Raw genomic sequence first — 16,896 nt, 5'->3', positions numbered from 1 at the left:
TGAGGATTCTTTTCAGTATCTAATTCCCTCATCCTTGACCTTTGAAGTTTACATCCATTAAGGAAAATTTGAAATAAGGCATGTGAAAGAGTTTGTGTGTGTGGGTTCTAATCTTAGAGTTTTATAACATTTTAATGAGCAACCAGAAAATGCTTGGATCCTGGAACAGAAAAAGTGAGATATTTCAACAATGGTCTATAAATGGAATTAAGAGATTTTAATGAGAGTTTTACACATTCCACACCTAGCATAGTGTGTGGGACATGGTAGTCCCTCAATTAGTGTCACTGAATGCATGCATGTTAGAGTGAGCAAATAACTAAATGAACGAATGAACAACTCTCAAAATCCCCAATGTGCTTAGCTTAGTTCTAGTACCAAACAGCAACCGATAAATGCCTGTCAAGTTAAATCGTATCACACACAGCCTTTGTGGCATGCCATTAGACTCAACCTGCTTCCAAGACTGCAGCTAACTGACAGCCTCCCCATTCAGGATCCACTGCAACAATCAACTTCATGCTCTCCTCTGCTCCCAACCAAGGCATTGAGCATGGATGGGATACCAGAGAGGGGTTATTCCCACCTAGCACGATCCCTCTAACAGCTATCTTTGTTCTGGCTCCCTATCAGCCCGATGAGGCTCTCTTAGAACTTCACAAGTCTGAGGTTCTTCCTCCCCAGCCCTCCTGCCCTCCCTTCACCACCGGCAGACCCAAATTGCAGTTTGAAGGCTCTTCTTATCTACTTGAACTCTCTCTCTCTTTTATCTGTCTTGGGTGTTTTCTCTTATAAATCTCTTTCACTTCTAATTCTGTCCTATGTCTGCTCCCCAGGCAACAGAACTGACACAGCCTTCCAGTGATTATTATCATCCCAGACAAAAGAAGGATAGATCTGATTAATCCACATCTAGATGAAAATTAGTTAAGTCTTGGGCCTTCTAAATAGGTAACTTTTTATAATATATAATTCTACATTCCACAGCTGACCCACATTCTAGGTTTCTCAAAAACCTGGATGCAGCTTTTGGCTTTATAAAGCAATAGGACAGGTTTCAAACAGTCAAATAAATGGTTACAATATTACAACCCAACAATTTTTATATCCCATTTCTACATATCCTACTTAAAATAATTCTGCATATGAATGTAGAAGTACATTCAGTACAGTAGCCTCCCCTTATCTGTGGATTCACCTCCCACAGTTTCAGTTACCTGCGGTCAACCACTGTTGGGAAGTAGATGATTCTCTTTCTGACCTATTGCCAGAAGGTCAACAGTTGTCTAACACTGCATTACTCACTTCACTTCATCTCATCATATGGGCATTTAATCATCTCACATCATCACAAGAAAAAGGGTGAGTACAGTACAATAGGATATTTTAAGAGAGAGAGAGGCCATATTTTCAAAACTTTTATTATCATATGTTATCATTGCTCTATTTCATTATTAGTTGTTAATCTCTTACTGTGCCTAATTTATAAATTCTACTTTACCAGAGACATGTATGTATGAGAAAAAAGCCTGGCAGGAGGCTCCTTAGTAGGAAAGAAATCAGCCTGCATTTTACCCTTCCCATGCCTGAGCACCCTCCCATATATAATGTGTCACTTCTTCACAACCCCCCCCCCCACTACTTAATGTTACAAATCTCAAAGAAGTTCTGAGAAGTTACTTGCCCCAAGTAAAGGGATGAGATAGTAATGACACCAAATCCATGTGACTACAGGTCCAGTACCTCTTTCCACTAATAGTGCTCCTTATCAACATATAAAGCTTTAAATTTTTTTTCAATGCACTTTTCAACTCATTATTATATTGGCACTCATATTTCAAGAAAAAAATCTTTCAGTCAATCATTCTCTGATCCCACTTTACCTCTGATTTCATCTGAAATAAAAAGATTGGGAAGAGGTAGAGTAAAAAATGTTTATATATAGAGAGAGAAATCAGACAAAACATATTTAACTTTGTCTCAATGATTATTTTCACAATATATATCTTTAGGGATGCCTGGGTGGCTCAGCGGTTTGGCGCCTGCCTTCGGCCCAGGGCGTGATCCTGGAGTCTTGGGATTGAGTCCTACATGGGGCTTCCGCATGGAGCCTGCTTCTCCCTCTGCCTGTGTGTCTCTCTGTGTCTCTCATGAATAAATAAAATATTTTTAAAAAACAGAAAAACAATATATATCTTTATACTTATCTTGTCTGAGCTAAATTTTAAGTATTTCACTTAATTAATTGTAATGCTACTGATTAAATGAACAGAATGTTAAATATATATATATATATATATATATATATATATATATATATATATCCCAATTAAAAATTCTTTGTTTATGTTAGAACTCAAGACCTCTGCCCCTGGCTGGCCTGATGATGTGCATTCATGATGTGTGTATTTGTTATGCTTCTTTTTATGATCATGGGTGAAAGAACCTAGAAACTTGGCAGGGTTAATTTTACAAAAAGGAAAAGTTTTCCAAAAATTCATTTCCTTATTATTCAAATAATTACGCATGGGTAAGAGCTCTTCAATGACCCTTGCAGTAAGGGCCAGAATGCCATCACACTAAGAATGCTGCTGAAAGCTGCCTTCTGTTTCTTTTGCTGGGAGCATTCCACCTTCTACTATGCATCTGAGAATAAGGGTCTGTTTTGGATAAAGGGTTTTAAAGAACAAAATGGCTGGGGAAAGAAAAGGAAACTCGGTGATCATAACCATAGTAAGAAAACTGCCACAAATAAGTTGCACATGTATAAATCCTGGGCTTTCCCATTCTCATCGTAGCCCAGGCCTACCATCTCTGAGCCAACTCTCAGGGCCTCTGTGACAATGGGCAACTGGGCAGGATACACTTGCTCTAATTAAGATCAGCCCTTATTGCTCCAAGAGTCAAAATTCAAGCTACAAATTCGTCTGCCAAAAATAGAACTAAATTACCTATGTATAAGTATTACTATAATTGCTTGGGTATTGTAAACTGTGGGACTTTAACAAGCTTTGTATTGAAGATGGGAGATCTTACTACTTTTTACAAGGACAGAAGACATATAGTAATTTTGGTTTATGCTAAAATGGAAGGAGCAATAAAAGGGCTCAAAGAAAGGGTAACTAGATACACAAGTTGTACTACAAACCATGCCTCCGCACATCGGTGCTTCCACTCCTGTAACATAACAGTGTATGATAAACCTGGAGATGTGGAGGAGAGGATTACACAAACATAACCCACTCCAAATATTCTTAGAGTAAATCAGCAGAGGAGAAATAGATATACTGCCAAGAGTACTTGCAAGTAAATTTATAAGCAATCATTTAATCTTACTCAAAATTTATAAACCAAATTGAGCATAACAATCCTAAAGTATTAAATAGTTTCTTCTAATTCACAAATATTACTACTATTCACACACATCATTTGATTATCCCGTACAATGTTTGTCAGACCTTCTCTAATCACATGTAGGAAAACAGAATGACAGTGTCTTAATTTGTTGTTGCTGTTCAAGTACACACACATTACTAGTGAAGAATAAAGGAAGCAGAATGAAGCTAGCCCCCCATTGACAGAGTTCATAAAAGAGTCTAGAATTGAGTCAACTTAATAAAAAGAAATCCTCCTACAGGTAACTACAAAGTAAGACAAACCCCTGGCTTTTAGAGAAGTGGAAAAAAATTAGTACCAAAACCTCTCAAGGCAGACCGTAAGTACAACTGAGTACAAAGTGCCACGAGGATCTACAACAGAGAAAGCTAACATCTGATTGGGGAGGAATCCAGACAGGCTTCACAGGAATGCCTGTGTCTCCCTATCATTCTGCCATTTTAAAAAAGACTGTTTTACCTTGAAAAAAAATATAGAGAAACATACAAAAACAAAGAGAAAAACAACACCAAACGTCACCACTTTCATTCCCTTGGCTCAGGGAGCCTACCTACCCTCTAGAAAAACATCATCTTAACAACTTGGTACCTAGTTTGTAAAAATTTTTAATGAAAAAATTTTAAAATAGTACATATACATCTATCATTTAAAATGGGCTAATACATATTATTGCACAACATGACATGTTTTTTTAATTTACTATCTTGATAGCCTTTTTGGATGGCATATAGAAGGAAAAAAAATTGAGAGAGGCATTATTTCTTTGAGATGCCCATGGCAATGATGCCCAAGGCAATGATGACCTTACTGGACATTCTTGCAAACCCTTTAATGTTATTTCTCAGCAGGAAGATAACTGAGAAAGTTATTATCTAAGAACATATTTAGAAGGCTGCCCTGGTCTGCCTAGCTCCACACTGTCAACTACAGTCCCCACTAGACACATGTGGCTGTTTAAATTTAAATTAATTAAAAGTAAAAATTTAGTTCCCCAGTCACAATAGCCACATTTCAAATGCTCAATCAGTGGCCACATGTGCCCAGTGATCACTGTGCTGGACATCACAAATACAGAATATTGCCATCTTTGCAGAGAGTTCTATCAGACAACATCCATGGTCTATCAGACAACCTTTTTATTTCAGCTGGCTAGGGAATGCAAGTTAGTCACAAAGACTACGTGGGTGAGTAATGGAGAAGGAAAATGAAATGAAGGCCACCCAAATCCAGAAGGCTCCCTCTGTATTAAGGTGATCCACACATAGTTGGCATTTATTACTTTGAACCCAGAATGTCTCTGGACATTTGAAAAGGAACACCTGAGAGCTGACGGGCTCGTGGGCTCCAGATGACTGCTTACTGATCGTATCCTTCACTCACGATTAGTAAAGTTTGGCTCATTTTACTAATGTACGTTAGTTTCCTATGTTGCAAGTCATAATCCTGTGCTATCTCTCAGGTTAAGAACTATGAATGCAGCATAGGATTCAATTTAATGCAACTGAGTAGTGTGGGTGTGCTATAATTTATTGAACCATAAATCTATTGATAAGACATTTAAGTTTCTTCACATGTTTTGCTCTCATAAATACCATTGAAGTGAATGCTCACGTATGTCTATCTTTCATTTACTCAGACAATTACTGGGTATGATAAAATGCTGTAAGTAATTTTGCTGAGTCATAAGGTTATGAACATTTGTAATTTTAATAGATACCGCAAATCACCTTTTTAAAGAGTTGTAGCAATGTATTCTCCCTCTAATAGTAGAGCAAAAGCTCTTTTATCCAGACTATTTCCATCACTGATATTATCTGTCTTATTAATTTTTGTCAATATGATGGTTTTTACTTGCTTTTCCTTCATCATTAGTGAAGCCAAGGATCTATTTACATGTTAATTGGGCATTTGAAGACACATAAATTGTCTTTTCATGGCCTTTTTATGTACTTTGCCATTTTATTTATTAATATTTATAGGATAGCTTGTCTCTTGCTGGTTGATTTGTAGGAGGTTTTGGTTTGTTGGCGTCAACTTTGTGTTTTATGTACCACAAATTTCTGTCTTCCTCCATACTCCTGCCCCCTTCTCCTCAAGGCTTCTGTTATTTGTTTTAAAGTTTTCATGTAATCAAATCTGTCAATATTTGCTTTAAGACTTCTGGGTTTGAGGTTTTTCTTAAGAAGTGGTTCTCCCATTCTGAGATTATAAACATATCTTTTTAAACTTTTAATATTTTCTTTTTTTACATATTAAGCTATAATCTATCTCATATTTATAATCTATCTCGTATTGATTTTTGCAAATGGTGAGAGATAAGACTCCAACCCAATTTTCTTACAGATAGGTAGCCAATTGCTTTAGTATTATTGGGGTGGGGGAAATTACCTTTTCTCCACTGCTTTAAAACATCCTATTTATCATGTATTATGTCTTATAAATACTTTAATCTTCTTCTGGACTATTTCATTTTAATTAGCAACTTACCTACAGTCTTCCATTACAAAAAGTACATGGACCTGAGAAAATTTAGGGTTCTGATTCTAATAAAAAGTCCTTATTTTGATCAATCAAGGCTACAGTCAGTAACTTAGCAAACATTTATTTGGGGCTTATAATATGTTTTCAGTTTACCTCTGGATCAGCTTTGCTATACCGTCCTCAATGGCAGCCCAGTATTTGGCATGCCATAGAAACCAAGTAATTAGTTGTTGAATGTGTTAATGCAAGATTGTGAGTTCAGTTCACCCAGATGAAAGTACATAAAAAAGTCATCATCCGAACAGTGTCAACTTTCAGCTTATTAACAAAAAAGAAATATTAAAAGAGGAAATGATAGTTTGTATTCCTGAAGGAATACAACTTCATTAAAACTACTAAAATAGTATAACTCCCCCAAAATTATGTTGCAATGCATTTGATGGGCTGCTCAGGCTGCTGGCCATTCCCGTCTCCTACTGTGCAAGATAACAATCACATACCTTTTACTGTCTCCTTAAACCTCTAAAAGCCCCTCCCCATCAGAAGAAAACCTTTACATCTTCCCTGCAGGATGCTAGACTCTGCCTTCTGTCCTATTAGAATAAATGCTCCTGGTTAGGACAAACTGCCCCCAGCTTACTTACACAAGGATTTTCTATCACCTCTCTTGCCTGTGCCATTCCTGTCTTCTAGATCATTTTCATCAGCACACAAACAACTGCAAATATCTTCATCTTTAAAAAAACAAACAAACAAACCTTGTCATTAACCCCCATGGCTCTCCAGCTACCATATTTCCCTTTCCTCTCTACAGCACAACTCCTTGGAAAAGGCTATGCTAGCTGTATTTTTTTCCTCTGTGCCTTTTATCCCTTGAAACTAACTCCACTCAAGTTTTACTCCCTACTATCCTCCTGACTTGTTATGATCAGGTCACTATTAACTTCCACATTGCCAAAAACTGCAGTCAGGTCTTCCTGCCCCTATCAGCCACAGCCGACTCCGCTGATCATTCTGTCCTTAAAATAATTCCTTTACTTGGTTTCAGGGACACCCAGTTCTCATGGTTTTTCACACCTCACTGACTACTCCTCGGTCCCCTTAAGTTAATCTTCTTCCTTCAAAACACACACACACACACTTCTCTGGTTTCTACATGTGGAAGTGGCCCAGGGCTCAGTTCTTGAAACTCTTTTCTTTTCTAACCACACTCGCTCTCTAGGTAATCGCATCTGGTCCTGCCAGTTTAAATATCCTGGTTGATTCTTAAGTTTTGTATCTCCCATACACAACCTTAGCTCTGAAATAAAAAAACTATATATACAAATACACACTCAATACTTTCAGTTGGATCTCTAATCAATATATCAGCCTCAGCATGTCCAAAACCAAAATCAAAGTAAGAAGAAAAGGCCAGCCCCAGTGGCGCAGCGGTTTAGCGCACGCCTGCAGCCCAGGGCGTGATCCTGGAGACCCAGGATCGAGTCCCACATCCGGCTCTCTGCATGGAGCTTGCTTCTCCCTCTGTCTGTGTGTGTCTGTGCCTCTCTCTCTCTGTGTCTCTATGAATAAATAAATAAAAACCTTTAAAAAAAAAAGTATGAAGAAACAATGGTAGTAATAGGAGGAAACCCCTGCTCTTCCCCAGCATCTGCCCATTCAGTTACCACCTTAACTAAGCAACCAGTAGCTCTTGCTCTATCATTCCAAAAACCTTCTAGTTGGTCTCTACTTCTATTTTGCTACATTCCCTCTACCCCAGTTCTATTCTCTACACAGCAGCTCTCATGATCCTTTTAAATTATAAACCAGACTCTGTAATTCTTCTGCTCAAAATTTTCCAGTGACTTTCCATCACTTGGAATAAAAGCCACAGTCTTCCTAGAACCTATGAGGTGTGATCTGACCCCTGCTCATGCATCTAACTTCAGTGTTTCCCACCACTTCACTCACTCTTGACCAGCACAAGTCAACTATCCTATAAACAATGAAATGAAATGATGCTTTCTGCGCCTTCATGGACACATCAATCTAGCTTCTACCTTAGGGCAGAAGCTCTTCCCCTCCACCTGACACATTCTAGCTGCGGTTATCTGCATAGTACTATTTTATTTAGGTCTCTGCTCTAAGGTAACCTTCTCTCTATTTTTCAGCCACATTTATTTTTCTTCATGATACTTAAAACTAGCCCACATTCTATTACATATTGTTTATTATCAAACACCTCAACTAAACTATAAGCTCTATGAGACCACAGGGCTTTTCTTAAATTCATTTTTTATCCTCAGAACCTAGGACAGTACCTGAAAGACAGTAGCCATGTAATAAATATTTGGTGAAGAAACGAGTAAACAAATGAACATGTACATAGTTTAATTATGAATACAGTTTAATGGTCTTAATATATAACACCAAAGGGCAAACCTATTTTTGGCATTACTCACTTTTCGTTGTTTTACAGAGTCCAATTTTATGAGCCAATATGAAGCCACTTTTGTTTTGTGATACTTCCAGTTATCAATGATCTGTTTTGGGGAAGAAACATTAAGAAATTAATCTAAAATTTTCCACAGAAGTAACAAAAAGTAAATGAATGGGTTGAAGTCAATTTTACTAATTAATTTGTGAAACAGAGGTACTATAATATTACTTGCAACAAAGAATGTGTACTCTCATGGGGATCCCCGAGTGGCTGAGAGGTTTAGCACCTGCCTTTGGCTCCTGATGTGATCCTGGAGACCTGAAATTGAGTCCCACATCGGGCTCCCTGCATGGAGCCTGCTTCTCCCTCTGCCTATGTCTCTGCCTCTCTCTCTCTCTCTTTCTCTCTCTGTCTCCCCTTCTCCCTCTCCCTGTGTGTCTCTCATGAATAAATAAATAAAATCTTTTTAAAAAAAAGAATGTGTACTTTCATAAAGACATGTGCAAAGATCCTAAGTTAAAGAAGCTATCAGAATCCGAAGTTTTCTCTTCTTGCTGTAAAAAGCATACAGTCTCTAATATATGAAAGTCAAATGTCTTCAGGTACATAGAATTTGGGAAGAAGCCCAAAACACAGATTTTTCATTTTAATTCCAAGAGCTATCTTTACCACATCACCCATAATAACAGAATATTGAACAATACATTAGAAGATAGCCTACATATAATTAGGATTCTGTTATTCTTTTGTTTTGGCTTTTTTGGGGGGTTTTATTGGTACAAATCTGTAGTTTCTGAATATATATTCTAGTAATATGCACTGTAGAAAACAGATTAAAATATTTCCTGCATATAGTATACATATAGTCAACAATCTAATGTCTTAAATAATTATTCATTATTTTATTTTTTTATTTATTTTTTTATTTATTTATGATAGTCACACACAGAGAGAGAGAGAGAGAGAGAGAGAGAGGCAGAGACATAGGCAGAGGGAGAAGCAGGCTCCATGCACCGGGAGCCCGACGTGGGACTCGATCCCGGGTCTCCAGGATCACGCCCTGGGCCAAAGGCAGGCGCCAAACCGCTGCGCCACCCACGAGTCCCTCATTATTTTTTATAAATTATATAAGCTTATATATATTCTTTATAAAATAATCACATCGGCCACGAATATTAGTTCTACTCTCTGATTATCTAATTTTTCTTCTACTTGATTCAAAAGGGTGGTATATAACTAATATCTCTAAGAAATAAAAGTAAAATGCTACAAAATTTTGTCTTTATCTAGAAAAAAGAACTTGATTGAATAATATGTAAATAAAAACACATCTACTTAATGCTTGAAAACAAATGTACATTTTTCCTTTTCCCATGATGTAACAAATATCAGCTTGTTTATAAGTAATATATATCATTTTCACTTTTTAAAATATACATCTAATAACATAATGTATAATATTGGGGGGATTTGGTTATAACTATGTCATGATTACAAAATAGAAATTGCTACTATTAATTTTTTAAACTAAGAAAGTTAAATCTTTATTATTATTTGTTTTCTGTTTGTTTCTAGACAATTGCTTCAGACGTGAAAAAAGCAAAGTACATTTCTTCTGGTTTCTATCCTATAATTGGCCACTAGATGGTGCCTTCTCCTCTGGAACAGCAAGAGCAACAACAACAAAAAAAAACAAAACAAAAAGCAAACAAAAAAACCCAAAAACCAAAGCTCCAAACAAAACAAAACAGGGAAGCCAGAAAACCACCTCTGTTACTGAGGGATTATCTAGGAATGTCAACTTGAAACAAATGTAAATATGAAATCAATCTTTGAAAAAAAATCAATCTTTGAGTGAAGGAATGCTCTTTCACAGAAATATCTGAATAACTTGGATCTTCCTTCTAAAATAACAGTAAGTCATTGACTTTAATATGAATTTTTAGGACTGTGTCATTTCAGAATGTTCCACTGGGTGGTGCAAATGTGTTTATAACAAGAAAAACATATTCAAGCCATTTTGAAATTTGACAAAAACCACTCAAGGTCTCACATTGAAATATTCTGGACATTTTATACCCAAGGCCCTTTTTTTCACTACAACACATCCCATGTTATGTCCTTCTAAATCTTTATGAAGGAGGCTTAACTTTGATACTTCTTTCATCATTAAGAAAGGTAATTATTTAACAGTAATTATTCTCACTTGATGAGGCGATTGCATCATTAAAATAGGACTATACACTAAAAGGTATTTTGCATTACTGATTATGTGATCTCACTGCTTATGAATCATAATAACTAAAATAACCCTTGTATTTTCTAAAGCTTGCAGAGGTTGAAAAGAATATCAATTAAGTTTACCATGTCATTGAGAATAATGCCATCAGGAAATAAATTTTAATATTTTAAGAATAATAAAAAGTTGTGAATTCCTTGAAATTTCGTATATGTCAACTACTCACATCTTCTATCAGAAGTAATGATTCTGCATCTGATTTTCCTGGAAACCGGATCTTCATGTCCTTGAGGACAAATAAGGTCTGACTTGTTAGATCATCTTCTTGTTCCTTTGTTCTCAGTTGCCGCAAAGACTCACTCTTAAATTTGAAAGAATACAGATATTTGGAGGGGGTCTTATTTCATTGTGCCACTATAATCTGAAAGATATTTCTAGGTAAAAATGATGCACTTTTAATTGAAAGAAAAAGACAATGAAAAAGAAAATAATTTCTTTTACATTTATTCTTAGGATTAAATGGATATGATTTCTCAAGAGTATCTTTCATACTTCCACACAGTTATAGTTTACTTAGCTCAAAATACTAAAATAAAAACAAGTGTTTAAAAAAAGACTCTCTGGTCAGATCATTTGTTACATATACCTTAGGCAATTCTTTATTAGAAAAAATAACTATTGATTGTTACCAAGTGAAATTTATTCATTTCAATTTTCTAAACTTTTCCCTTTGCGATCATTATCCACATTACATAAACAAATTAAATAAATCGCTGGCCTATGGTATATAGAGATATCTATCTGAGCATCTACAAGTAAGCTTGGTTGCAAAATAAATTCCCTGACTTCTTCAACAGTGAATCTCTGGAATTCATGCTAAGGAAAAATTACTATGTGTTAAGTTACTATACAGAACACATTATCAACAATGTTAATACTTCAGTGCTTTAAGGATAATTTATCAATGTTTTGTTTTTCTGACCTATTAATCAATAGTCCCATTAAGGAAAATTTGCCATCCAACAAATTCCCCCAAATTTACTGCATAATACACAAAATGATATATTTATTCATATGATTTTCAACAAAATTATCCCACACCATCAGCAAATAGAAAAAAATGCTATTCTTAGTGTCCATCTTCAAGTTCCATGATATAATGGAGCCTGCTTTTTAAGTTATAGACTAGGATAGATGAATAATCCGAATTCCAGAAGACCATGAGCTGATTTATATCAAGGATCTTTAGTTCAATCTGTCCTCCGCCCAGCTGATCCGTCTGCCATCTAAATCCTGAGTATAGTGTTTCCTGTAATCTCAGAGGAGCAAAATAGATGACTTACCATCTGAGAGTTAGGAGAGCTGGCATCATTAGTGTGAGGCAGATGCCTCATGTAGGAGGAAGCACGATTTAAAGAATGTGACCGAGACCCTGAAGTTGGCCGGGATGCTGCTATCATTTGTTGAGCAGAAAAGGGGCGGTTGTCCACACTGGAAGGTGACTGAGAAGAGATGGACCGAGGGCAACTGACTGAACGCCTAATGGAGCCTATTATAATGGAGAAGAGGGATAATACAGTAGTAGAGTTAGTACAAGTTTTCCACTGTACTGGGTTTATTTAACAATTAGACCACATGGGAGTAAAACAGCAATAAATGTAAAAGCATAGACATTTCCATGAGAATATGAGTTTGAAGTTAATTCTTCAATTTAAACAGTGAACTTGCAGGACCCCTGTCATGATTAAGAATGACTACCATGAGGGCACTTGAGTTGCTCAGTGGTTGAGTATCAGTCTTCAGCTCAGGTTATGTATAATTCCAAGGTCCTGGGATCGAGTTTCGTATCAGGCTCCCCACAGGGAGCCTGATTCTCCCTCCGCCTATGTCTCTGCCTCACTCTGTGTGTTTCTCATGAATAAATTAAAAAATAAAATATTTTTTATGAAAGAGTATGGCTACTATAAGAACGATTTTTTAAACAGTTCCATTCTTAAAACATGACATAAAAGAACCAGAATAAAGGAAAACTAACATTTATGGAACATCTTCTATAAGCCAAGCATCTTGCTAGATGCTACACTTTTATCTTAATCCTCATGAAACCCTCTGAAGTAGGAATCTGCATTGCTTGGAGGCTCATAAGAACTTTCTAAAGATCCCATGACCAGAAAGTGGCAAAGCTCAGGTTTAAGTCCTGGCCTTTATAACGTCAGTGTCCTCCCTCTTTCTAAAGCATGATGCCATCTACTATCTTTGGATTAGACTGGTCATTTATTAGAATCTGTGTATTGGCTAAAAATATAATATTTTACAGCAAGATTCATAGGGAGGGATGGAAAGGAGTCTAGAGAGTGGCCAGAATAAAGGGATGTTCTAGAACTTAGGGCCCATGAGAAAAAAAATAATAAAATAGAAAAAAAACATAAAGATTATCCTAATGGAGTTTAAAACATATAATTAGCTATTACAAGAGTAGTACTAGATGGATAGTCTTCTTATTCACAGGAGAGAAGAATTTTATTTTTTTTTTCATTCTTTTTTTTTTTTTTTTAATTTTTATTTATTTATGATAGTCACACACAGAGAGAGAGAGAGAGAGAGAGAGAGAGGGGCAGAGACATAGGCAGAGGGAGAAGCAGGCTCCATGCACCGGGAGCCCAACGTGGGATTCGATCCCAGGTCTCCAGGATCGCGCCCTGGGCCAAAGGCAGGCGCCAAACCACTGCGCCACCCAGGGATCCCGAGAGAAGAATTTTAAAAAAAAAACTAGATTTAAGTTCCCATAGTAAAAGATTTAAGTCAAGAAAAAAAATGTCTGGATCTAGACGGTTATTATCAACACAAACTAGGGAAAACCACATAATATCTTCCCCAATGCATACTGAGACCATTTTTAAAAAAGAACTAACTATTCCAGGTAAATTTTGATTCCTGACATAGGGAAATAGAATATCACTCAACATTATCAACAATTATTTCCTTTTTAGTTTATATGTTGTGTATGTCCTCTGTTCTATATTCTCTCTCTGCTTGGGAAATATATCAATCTTCTTTAATTAAATAATTTAATAAAACTCACATGAAGGCGTGTTGAATACCCAAATATTTCTCTTCATTAGCTGTTGAAAAAAATTTAAACCTTTATAAAGGCAATGGACATAAACCTTATATTTAGGGATGTATTTCTATAGGATATTTTGAGTCGATGATGAACCTAATACCATTAGTTTCTGGAGAGTACAAAAAATATACTCTCGTAAGCTATAAAAAAAATGCTTTAAAAAAAACCTTCCATTTGTTCCAATTATTATTTTCTTCTGAACCTAAAAGGCCCATCTGATTTTTTTTGAAAGGACTATCCTTCTAGAAAAGGGCTATGTGAGGAACATATCACTAGTAGAAGATTGACTAGGAAAATATATAAAAGCAAGTGCTACCACCTACATCTTTATCCTGCTCTCCTTGAGGACTTTAAGTGATAGTTTGGACACGTATAACCTGATCACAGGTGCAGAAGGAAAATATCCTTTCTCTTGAATCATCACAGATTCTCATTTCCCCCCTGCATACACTGAAAATTCAGACAAAATAATTAAATCACTAGACATTCCAATAATACTTAGGTAATTTAACAAAAAATGGTTGTAACTTGCATAAACAAGTTACAAGAAAAAATATTTCATATAGTTTGTATACGAACACCTTCTATCAACTCAAAATATATTTTTGAAACTATAGCAAGTTTAAATTTCCTAAATTAGCTCTCTACACCAGAAAATGTGACACGTAATCTGAATTTTGTCCTCCATCCTCAGCATCACTTTGGAGAGAAAACTCAAGGAAGGTATGTAGCTATGGTATTCCTTAGTGTGATATTAAAGAGAGAATACAAAACAAATGGAATCTTTTGTGGTAATTCCCTAATGACTATAAAAATAAAATATAACTAATAAGGAAAAATATATATAACTGAATTAAGCCAGCTTTAAAATGTGAGTGTACACTTAAAAACATTTTTAGTACACTATTTTTCTGACCTCAATTTGTTTTAGGTCTGAAAACAAAGAACAATCTCAGAGCTATAGAAATCTTAACAACATTTTCTCAACCCTACCCTAATCCTCTGTTGTCTCACGCTCTTAGGGATGCCACCTTAAATAACAGAAGAGGGGTTAAAAAACTGATGAAATCTGGACACAACAATGTCAGCTTCCAAAAGAGAAAGAGAGCCATACTTACAGAGTCACACTAAAAGTACTTAAGGCATCTTTAAGGAAAAATGGAGGTAATTGATAAAATAGCTTGCAAACTCTAGAGTAGGTGCCTGATAGACATCTTAAATAAGTAAAAAAATAAATAAATAAATGAAATGGAACATAATACATTATTTCCCCTCCAAACACATAAACTCTGAAAACAGGAGCATTAGTACATATCTTTATAAAATATTAACTAAGAGAAAGTAAAGAAAAAGGAAAAGAAAGACCATTAAAAATCTTCATGATAGTTTGGTACAAGAAAGATAATTAAAAATATTCATCTGTTCATGCTGCATTCCTCATGGCACTTTGCCATAAGTATGGAAGGTCAGGTTCAAAACATACTCATTACCAGGAAACTAACATATTAAATAAACCACCGCTGGAGACCAACAAAGGCTCACAGTTGTGTTTGCTGCATGACTAAACCGATCCCTTTAGTGGAGCCCTGGGACAGTGGAGCACAGGGCAAAGACAGGAGAAAAGGGAGTTAAGAAAAGCTCTGCCTTGGAGGCAGCATGGGGAAGCGGTATCCAAATGAGCCTGAGAAAAGAGCAATACCATATTGGACATTTGGGGATGAGTAAAGAATCGCAAATACATTTGAAATAAAAAAAGGAATGAATGACAGAATGGAAGAGAGAGAAAAAGTGAAAAGAAATAAGGCAGAAAGAGAAAAGAGGAAGGCAGAAAGGAAGCCAACAGAGCAGCTGATTGGTTACTGTCCTGAATACATGCTGTATCCTGAAAGGCCCTCACTTGGGTGTGTAGCCCTATGAAAACAGGAAGGAACAAAACTCCAACTATTTCACAGTTGTGTGGTTCATAGATACATTCAAGTTAAATGCCTAGAGAGATACACATTTTTAAAAATAGGTGACCATATAAAATAAAACTGGTGACCAAAAGGGAAGGAAAGTGGGGGGAAACGGAATAAGCAGCCAGCAGATCAGCAGCCAAGAGGCCCATTTCATAAAATTTATGCCAAAATCCAGGACTTAAAAACTATGAAATACAGAAGAATGGACTCTAAGAGATCCTTCATTTGACCTTTTTGTTTCCCATTTTCAGACCCTGAAAGGGATTGTGGGGTGTACCCAGGTCAGGTTGGGGAAGGAAGTGGGACAGAATCCATGTTCCCTCACACAAAACAAGGGTTCATTTGGCCCAAGGTCTTTTATTGAGCTCAGTAATTTCAGTTCCATAATTCTTCATATAACAACGAAATTAGAAGAAATCAACTTACTGGATTGTTGAATTAATTTGTAGTTGTTGGACTGTTTAAGGTTATACATAACTTGCTTTTCTCTTTTCTTATTTTGGTACTCTTCTTTCTCATTTTCATCAGATTCTGAAGAGCTGCTGCTACTGTCATAACTGCTGTCACTGCTGTAGTATTTCTGTCTTCTCATTACCTCAGCGCTCTCAGGCATGGAAGACAGAGGCTAAAAGAGAGAGAAATATGTTCTGTTAGAATTTGAAACAGTATTAGCAAATTATTAGCATGACTAGTTACCATTTTTAATTTCCTGCTTATGCTGGCTGCTTTTCACCAAAGCCTGAGACTCTCGCAAAGCATGACTGCTACCATGCTGCTGTTAGCCCATCATGCTAGTCGCTGATTGTTCTGTTTCTGCAAAATGTTCCTTTTTAAATGATATAGTTCACTCATGATGAGGAAAATGCTGTTTCTCCACGACTTGAATAAATGACCAGAGCATCCACAAAGAACAGCAAGATAAAATATTTGAGATGAAAATGAAAATATAAAAATCAGAAACATAATCAGCTTTTCTTCATTCCATACAGAGATTACTCATTACCATCAAAACTCAGAGATTACTTTTGTTGTGTCACTGATGTTCAGAGTCACTCAATAAATGTGTGTGTGTATGTCTGTGTGTGGGTGTGCGTGTTGCTTGTGAGAGACAGACAGAAAAGAGAAGGGCGGGGGAAAGGCAGAAAAAATAAGAAAGCAGCAGCCAGTTAAACCAGGATAAGTAAAATGAGATAAAACACTGTCACCACATCGTAAAACAGAGCTTATGAGCCTATCCACTCAGATAATGTGCAACACAAAGCAAGGTATTCCTCAC

General features: G+C 36.3%; 1 protein-coding gene across 1 annotated transcript in view; it reads right to left on the bottom strand.

Moving 5' to 3' along the window:
- The window catches only part of TTLL7 (tubulin tyrosine ligase like 7), a 140,214-nt gene that overhangs the window by 37,223 nt on the left and 86,095 nt on the right, over positions 1-16,896 (bottom strand). Inside the window, exons 15-18 of the mRNA XM_041749648.1 lie at positions 16,047-16,245; positions 11,882-12,087; positions 10,765-10,899; positions 8,322-8,402 (exon numbers count right to left, since the gene is read on the bottom strand). Coding sequence (XP_041605582.1) covers positions 8,322-8,402; positions 10,765-10,899; positions 11,882-12,087; positions 16,047-16,245 — 621 coding nt within the window. The remainder of the gene's footprint in view (positions 1-8,321; positions 8,403-10,764; positions 10,900-11,881; positions 12,088-16,046; positions 16,246-16,896) is intronic.

Source organism: Vulpes lagopus, chromosome 3, assembly GCF_018345385.1.
Source record: "Vulpes lagopus strain Blue_001 chromosome 3, ASM1834538v1, whole genome shotgun sequence".
Classification (NCBI taxonomy): domain Eukaryota; kingdom Metazoa; phylum Chordata; class Mammalia; order Carnivora; family Canidae; genus Vulpes; species Vulpes lagopus.
The sequence above is the reverse complement of the archived record's forward strand: the minus strand, read 5'-3'. Positions and strand labels throughout refer to the sequence as shown.